Genomic DNA, 8,637 nt, shown 5'->3' with positions numbered 1-8,637 from the left:
GGATCATTCAACACCTGCCTCATAGGGACATATTCGCAACACAGTTTTGTTCTGGCTTCCTTACTGTACCGCGCGATGGTAACCCAGCCAGAATGGATTCCATTTTTATCTTTCCTGTGTCGATGATGATTACATAACAGGAAATGTTCGCGAGACGAGCACTGAAAATAACGCCTCCAAGCATCATAGTTATATTTTGAATAATTTTTAATGAAATATTACCAAAATTAAAACTTTTTCCAACAAAAAAAGTGTAGGGACTATTCCCACTATATTCAGTTTTAATTCATTCTACATATTCATGTATTCGTGTATGGTTAATGATTTATTTCTAATAGTTGGGTTATGAGAAATACGGGATTATCATCTTCCTTCACAACATGAACTCCTGTTTTGTCCGAGTGTGACGTACGTATAGAATGTGGGACTTCCCTATGGTGGGGATGGAGGAAAATCCCACACTCCTCGGGCGAGAGAGCTAACAAGATGGCCGCCGCCGCCGCCTCAATGCCTACGTGTGTATATATACCCCAACGAGTGCCCAGGGTTGGCATCATTACCGCCTCAGAGCTCATACAACCATGGCACTATTACCAGCACTGTTTGCTGTCTGTCTGGCACTTGGAGCGGCTGCTCCTTCCGCCCCGGTATTCGAACGAAGGCCTCTCCCAGCACTGCTGACTCGGGATGATTCACTCCTCCTGACCGACAACGATCAATTCCTGCTACCTGAAGACGCTGACGCCCTCCGCCAGGTGCTCCACGACCCTCGGTCGCTCCGTGGGAAACGACAGTCTGCTGGCTGGACGGCGCAGAACCTCGCCTTGTCTCACGACGATGTCGCTTTAGGGGAGGTGAGTCTTGTGTCTCTTTTGTTACCTGCTGGCGGTGAAGTAGAGCCCCTTGGGCTGTGTACCCTGGAAGGAGTGGGCTCTGTGCTATGGCAGGCCCAGCCTCTACACCATTGCCGTACCGGACTCTACAACTCCCCACCCTGTGGGTCATATACCCTTGAACAACTGTGCTGTACACCCATAAGCCATCAATAGCCACATCTTTTTCGCCAGCACTGTACACGACACCTCAACATAATCGTCTAAATCCCTTCACTAAGTTCCTAGTGTTTCATGAGAAAATCTTCAAATGCCGTCGCCGAAATCTCCATGCTGGTACCGACCGGAGAGTCGTGGACACAGTTGACCGTAACAATCTGTATGCCATTCTCTTCATCTTTTGTAATATTGTCCATAGCAGCTAGGTGTTGATATATGGCCACTGCATTAATGATTCTTACTGCATAAAAGAATATCTAATGCATCATCAGTATTGCTCCCGCAGTTCAACAGGCTGCCAACGCATGAAGTTCCCATCATCTCCATTATTCACTATTTTCTTTAACACTCACTGTTATCCAATAATTTTCTTCCATTTCTGTATATGAGCCTGAATTACAGTATCTACCTTTCAGATGAGAAAATTCATTCAGTCCTTCCTGATACACTCTTGTCCATAAGTGAAATTAATTTCTCGCAAAACTTAGCGTCTCTAACTGGGTCAATATTCTTTCCATTCTTGTACCACCAAGAAAATCACTCACTTTATTGTTCTCAGTTGCCTCAAGTTATTAACCCATTATCATCAATAATTTCAAAAATTTCTCCTATCAAAGAATCATTAATGATTCAATTGTGTATCCAAGGATACACTAAATTACGGCTAGCTAGCATAATGTGGCTCAGTAATGGGTTTGTCGCGTTGAGGCTGGGATAGCTCGTTGTAGCCTAACAGTAATAATGTCCAGGTTACGGGTAGCATAGTGTGGTGAAGCATAGCTGTCATAATGTCCAGGTTACGGGTAGCATAGTGTGGTGAAGCATAGCTGTCATAATGTCCAGGTTACGGCTATGATAGTGTGGTGGAGCGTAGCTGTAATAATGTCCAGGTTACGGGTAGCATAGTGTGGTTTAGCGTAGCTGTAATAATGTCCAGGTTACGGTTAGCATAGTGTGGTGTAGCGTAGGCGGAGGTTTGGAGATGTTACTGCTGGGATTGTGTGTTGTAATCCAGTCGTAAGATTGGCCAGATTATAGCTAGGATAGTGTGGTGTAGCTGGGCACGTCACGGCTAAGATAGTGTGGTCTTAACTAACCGTAAGGTTAACAGGGTACTGCTAGGATTGTGACGCAACCTAGTTGCAAATTGGCTAGGTTACGGCTAAGATATTGTGGTAGAGCATAGCTGTAACGGTGACTGTCACCACTTTCACTGTCCCCAACTTGGGCTTGAAGAACGACTTAAGTTGCCTCCCAAAGTTCGTCCCAAGACGTAGTGTTCCATCTGTGAGTACTAATGGGATGATATCCCATCACTAGGTCACTGAAGGTCTCCCATGACTGTATCCTCGTGGGTTAGTGTCCTATCACTGGGAATTCATGAGGTAGTGTCCTATCACTGGGTCCTTGAAGGACTGTGTCCCATCACTGCATCCCTTTTGGGTAGTGACTTATCACTTGATCCCTGTGTGATAGTGTCCCATCTATGGGTCCACGTGTAGTATTGTCTCATCAATGAGACTCTGGGGTAGTGTTCTATCACTCGTTTCTCTGGGATAGCGTTGTATCACTGAGTCCCCGTGTAGGATTGTCCCATCACTGAGTCCCCGGGTCTCCGTGAGAAAGTGTACGATCATGGCATAGTATCCCATCACCAAGTTACCGAGAGATAATGTCCCATCACTGGGTCACCATAGGGTATAGTGTCTCATCGCTGGGTTCCTGTGGGTCAGATTTCCATCAGTGGGTCACCGAGAGATATTTTCCCATTACTGGTTCCCCATGGGGTAGTATACCACCACTGGTTCTCCGTAGGGTAGTATAACCATCAATGATTCTCCGTGGGGTAGTATACCACTACTGGCTACCCATTGGGTAGTATATCATCACTGGTTCCCCGTGGGGTAGTATACCATCACTGTTTCCCCGTGGGTGAGTATACTATCACTGAGTCCCTATGGGAGTGTCCCATCACTTCCTGATCCCCGGAGGATAAGGTTGACCACTGCTATTGTCCCCGGCAGCCGGTGTTTGACGGCCATGTGAACGTTGACGAAGCGCGCAACACCCTTCACTTCGGGGCTGGCGGTGGCACTGTACTCAGCCGCTCCGACGACGGCCAACACTCCCTTGGCCTGGGCCTGTACGGCCAGGGCACCGTCACCGGTGGCGACTCTCTGTAAGTACACAAGAAACTGCAGCTTGTTGTTAACATTAATGGTGATGCCTGACATTTCAGACTTTTGTTGTACACACACACACACACACACACACACACACACACACACATATGCTGACAATATGGCCACCTGTACAATATGTAGTGATGTGTCTTTTTTGCCCGCAGAACCTTCTCGAGACCCAATGTGGGCGGGGCTTTGGGCTACAGGTACAACGGCGACTCCACCTCCCTGGCAGCTGGCCTACACCGACAGGACTTTGGCCGAGGGTAAGTCACTCAAGCCCTTCCTGACATCATCTTTATATATACTGCAATGACTTTCTTTCAAAATGGAGTCCCACTATAGGTGTTAGCTTCAAGAGAGACTATTGTGGCTTTATGGCTCGAGTTGTATTGTTGTTTAGTGTGCCAGCAGAGATGGTAGCTATCATCTTGGTGTACCAGCTGTGCTGGATGTACCTGCAGTGTGGTGGCTAACATCGTGATGTATCGGTAGTGTTGGTGGCTAACATCTTGGTGTACCGGCAGTGTTGGTGGCTAACATCTTGGTGTACCGACAGTGTTGGTGGCTTAGATCCTGGCGTACCGGCAGTGTTGGTGGTTAACGTGTTGATGTACTGGCACGGATTGTAGCTAACATCTTGATGTACCGGCAATGTTGGCTGCAAACATTTTGGTGCAGCAGCAATGTTGGCAGCAAACATAGTGGCGTACTGACAGTGTTGGAAGCTAACGTCTTGGTGTACCAGCAGTTTTGGTAGTTAACATCTTTTTGAACAGGCAGTGTTGGAAACTATCATCCTAGTGTACCCACTATGTTTGCAGCTATCATCTTGGTGTACTGACAATGTTGGTATCTAACGTCTTGATATACCTGCAGTGTTGGTAGCTCACATCTTGGTGTACCGGCTTTGTTGGCAGGAAACATCTTCATATGCCGGCAGTGTTGGTAGCTGATATCTTGGTGTACTGGGAATATTGGCAGCTAACATTGTATTGTACCAGCACTTATGGTAGCTAACGTGTTTATGTACCGGCAGTGTTGGTAGCTAAACATCTTAGTGTGCCGGCAATATTGGCAGGTAACATCTTGGCGTACCGGCAGTGTTGGTAACTAACGTCTCAGTGTTCCAGCAGTGTTGTCAGGTAATGCCTTGGTGTATCGGCAGCGTTAGTTGCTAACGTCTTGGTGTACCGGCAGGATCACTGAGTACGGAGGGGCGGTCAACGTGGAACACCGGCTCAACGACCAACACTCCATCTTCGGCGGCGCCTCCCACAGCGTCACCAACTACCCCGGGTGAGTCGACGACCATGTCTAACCTTACCGTTGTGCTAACACCTGACCTCCTTACCAACTCACATGTGTCCCTGACACGGTCTTTACTGTTGCTAACATAACATTGTTCTGTTCCTCCCTCCAGACCGGCCCAGCAGACGGACACTACAGCTAACCTCGGCTACCGCTACAACCTCAATGATAGAACCTCCCTCAGCGTGGGAGCTCATCGCACTAACTCTGACTTCGGGTGAGGTTATCTTCTGATGCGGCTGTCGGTAACACCAGCTCACGTAATAGATAAACATATTTGCTGATAACTAAGACAACAAAGTTTGTCTCTGTAGTACTCTTGATTATGATATTGTTGCTTATCAGCCATCAATGTGACATTTATGTTTACTGTTGTAAATGTAGCATAACAGTGATGTTAGTGGGTTGTCCATTGTGTTGATGCCCTGCAACAAACCTCTCCTCTTCACTGTGTATACGTCTGGCACTAATGTCCTCAACCTCTCTCCCTCCACAGTAGCTTCGGATCCAGAAACGACCATGGTTTCGACTTCGGTATACGACACAACTTTTAAATTGGTGCAACTTAGTCAACGATTTCTTGATCAGCAGGGCTTTAGAGCAACCTAATCTACACATGATTAACCTGGGATGACTACCAATTTGAACACATCAGAAAACTTTATCTATCGAACAAAAAGTAATATTTGTACTTACAATAAACAATGACTAAAAGATGGCTGTTATGTCTGCTTTCCTGAATCGACCACCATTGTTTACAGTGGGACATTGCATATCTGGCACCATAACATTTTTGTATTGCATTAAATGCCTGTTGATACATTGTATCATGAACAGCTTGATGACCATACCAGGGTCTACTCAGCTAACAACATTTAACAGCTCGTCGATCTTTCTAGAAGTGAGTTAGCAAAGAGTCAGGTATCTACCTTAACTTTTGTCTGGAAAAGAAAGCAGAGGAAAAAGAATATTTACCAAACTGTACCTTCAGATACTGTTTTTGGAAAACTTTTCTTTTACATAGAGGAAGTGTATGATTAAAGCCTCGTGTTTATGTAGTTTTTGATATTGCCTGATGATATGAAATTTTAGGATAGATTATCACGAATACCTTTAACATTAATATAATTCCTGTACAATTAGATCAGCAGTTGACCCCCCCACCTCAACGAGATTCAATGGCTTTCTTGGTGGAGTCGCTGTTCATTCGCTGATTTAGCTAACATACGTAAACTTTCATGCGACATATGAAACGTGTCCGATAAAAGAGGATTTTTAGGTATCAATAATCTGTGGAAAGATATAATTTCATAATCCACAATGATGAAATTTTAAGGCAATCCTAATTGTTTGTATAATGAACCCCAGGACCACATTATTAAGGAAAATGTTATAAATGGTGTGGTTAATTTGCTAAATAGGTCCAATATGCAATATACAAGTGCATGATGATATACTATCATAAACTAAACAAAGATTACTATGAACTTAATCTTTCAGAGTTACAGTTGGTGGCTGTTTGTATCACAATATTACAAACCTCCTCTCTATCAATAGCAAAAGATGGTCTGACTTCTATATTTACAATATCATTCGCCCTTATGTTATCTTCTTGAAGATTGTCAGTGACCTCATCATATCTGATGTGGGTGTCATTTTCTACAGCCAGCAGCGTCGGATTCGACACCCGTTTCTCGTTACACAGGCTTCGAAACTGTAACTTCATCAATTTCGAGAATACAAAGAAATTCAAACAGAAGCATTTCAATGGGTCCACTCGTGGCTGGAGTAGACACACAGTGGGTAGTACATAATTTCTTTTTCTACACTGATTTCAGGACTGGATTTTTTTGTGATATGAGACAATAAGCGTCTGGAGAGAAGGGCATTTCTGGGACATGGAGCTTCCTCCGTACGTCACGGCAGATCACTCCGGCAACACGTGATATGACAATCACCCAGGACAATGCTCCACTGCATTCTCTGGACATAAAGACGACTGGAATGATCTATTTGATACTATGCCACCACATTTCTGTCGTATGTTTTACTAACATAAAACAGCAATGATAACTAAGTTGTAATTCTTTAATCAGTTCAACTAACTTACTGGAGTCGTATCAGAAAGACTCAAAATGCCCTCCTCCTCTTCCTCCTCCTCCACCTCTTCCTCTTTCCCTCTCCTGCTCACGCGACTTAACCTAACTCGAGGTAAGCTAACCTGGCAACAAGACATAGCTGAGTATGCGAGAAATATGTGTTGTGTCATATTCCGACAAATTTATGCATTTAGCGAATGTGATTGCATGACAGTTCATGTTGATCACAGTTCAGAATCAATTGATTTGAATTGGTGTCCCCATAATCTTCATCCTCGCAAAACTGCGTTGCAAATATATTCTACGTTTTTTTCTTGGTACTGTAGTTACCTCTCGATCTATCACATTTTCTTTGCTTCAACCTTTAGTATTTCTCGACCTTTGTTTTTCCCGGGAGTAGCCATGGTCTTGATTTCTTAATATAGTTATGGAACATAAAAATGTCTTTATTTGCCTTAAATTTTCGCTAACATTTTGCAAAAGTTTCCACGTGCCCCATCTGTTCAGAAATACGCCCTCTCCGCACATATCATAGATATACCAGTTTCCTCTTCCGGAATCCTCTCTCTTACTTTCTCGACCTTAGTGTACTCTCCTGTACTCAATCAGATCACAAAAACACCGCTATCATATCTGTTTTGACGAAAGGCCTGCATAATGCCTTTTTCACTCCCTCTGCAAAATTAGGCTGCCATTATCCGTAATAAATGGTTCTTGGGTTTGGTTACATACTAATCATTCAGAGGTGTTAGATACAAGCTGAAACAGTGTTATCTGTTGGTTTGGATGAAACAGTTTATGCGTTGTTTATGTTCAGATAAGTTATATATATATATATATATATATATATATATATATATATATATATATATATATATATATATATAATGATACTTTATCGCTGTCTCCCACGTTAGTGATGTAGCGCAAGGAAACAACGAAAGGATTGCTCATCCCACCCACATACACATATATATACATACCCGCCCACATACGCACAAATACATACCTATATATTTCAATGTATACAAATATATAATACACAGACAAATACATATATACACAGGTACATATTCATAATTGCTGCGCTAGGAGGAGACAACAAAGGCCACATTCATTCACACTCAGTCTCTAGTTGTCATGTGTAATGCACCTAAACCACAGCTCCCTTTCCACATCTAGCCCACAAAACTTTCCATGGCTTACCCCAGACACTTCACATGCCCTAGGTAATCCAATGACAGGACGTCGACCCCGGTATACCACATCGATCCATTTCACTCTATTCATTGCACGCCTTTCATCCAATTTGGTCTCTCACTTCTCCTCGCTCCCTATACCTCTGCCACATATATCCTATTTGTCAATCTTTCCTCACTCATTCTCTCCATGTGACCAACCACACTCTTTTTATTACCACAGATCTCTCTTACCCTTTCATTACTTACTCGATCAAACCACCTCACACCACATATTGTCCTCAAACATCTCATTTCCAACACATCCACCCTCCTCCGCTCAGCCCTATTCATAGCCCACGCCTCGCAACCATATAACATTGTTGGAACCACTATTCCTTCAAACATAGCCATTTTTGCTTTTCGAGATAATGTTCTCGCCTTCCACACATTCTTCAACGCTCCCAGAACCTTCATCCCCTCTCCCCATCCTGTGACTCACTTCCGCTTCCATGGTTCCATCCGCTGTTAAATCCACTTTCCAGATATCGAAACACTTCACTTCCTCCAGTTTTTCTCCATTAAAACTTACCTCCCAATTCCTTTGTCCCTCAGAACCTACTGTACCTAATAACCTTGCTCTTATTCATATTTACTCTCACCTTTCTTCTTTCACACACTTTACGAAACTCAGTCACCGGCTTCTGCAGTTTCTCACCCGAATCAGCCAACAGCGATGTATCATCAGCGAACAACAGCTGCCTCACTTCCCAAGCCCTCTCATCCACAACTGACTGCATACTTGCCCCTCTCC

General features: G+C 43.9%; 1 protein-coding gene across 2 annotated transcripts; it reads left to right on the top strand.

Moving 5' to 3' along the window:
- Window positions 1-514: 514 nt before the first annotated feature.
- Window positions 515-5,260, top strand: LOC139749895 (uncharacterized). 2 transcript variants are annotated; one of them, XM_071664285.1, is made up of 6 exons: window positions 515-854; window positions 3,077-3,231; window positions 3,400-3,501; window positions 4,436-4,534; window positions 4,659-4,763; window positions 5,043-5,260. In XM_071664285.1, exons 1-6 carry the CDS (start codon window positions 582-584, stop codon window positions 5,098-5,100), a joined length of 792 nt encoding a protein of 263 aa, XP_071520386.1. In that variant the 5' UTR covers window positions 515-581; the 3' UTR covers window positions 5,101-5,260. The 2 variants fall into 2 exon arrangements, with proteins under 2 accessions (XP_071520386.1, XP_071520387.1); XM_071664286.1 differs by having other exon boundaries at window positions 548-854; window positions 5,046-5,260.
- The last annotated feature ends 3,377 nt before the right edge of the window (window positions 5,261-8,637 follow it).

Source organism: Panulirus ornatus, chromosome 8, assembly GCF_036320965.1.
Source record: "Panulirus ornatus isolate Po-2019 chromosome 8, ASM3632096v1, whole genome shotgun sequence".
NCBI lineage: Eukaryota > Metazoa > Arthropoda > Malacostraca > Decapoda > Palinuridae > Panulirus > Panulirus ornatus.
Note: the sequence above shows the minus strand (reverse complement) of the source record. Positions and strands in the feature narration are given on the sequence as shown.

Coding starts and splice junctions, on each gene's coding strand:
- LOC139749895 (XM_071664285.1), top strand. CDS start 582: ATGGCACTATTACCAGCACTGTTTGCTGTCTGTCTGGCACTTGGAGCG. Junction 855..3,076: donor ACGATGTCGCTTTAGGGGAG/GTGAGTCTTGTG, acceptor TGTCCCCGGCAG/CCGGTGTTTGACGGCCATGT. Junction 4,764..5,042: donor CGCACTAACTCTGACTTCGG/GTGAGGTTATCT, acceptor CTCCCTCCACAG/TAGCTTCGGATCCAGAAACG.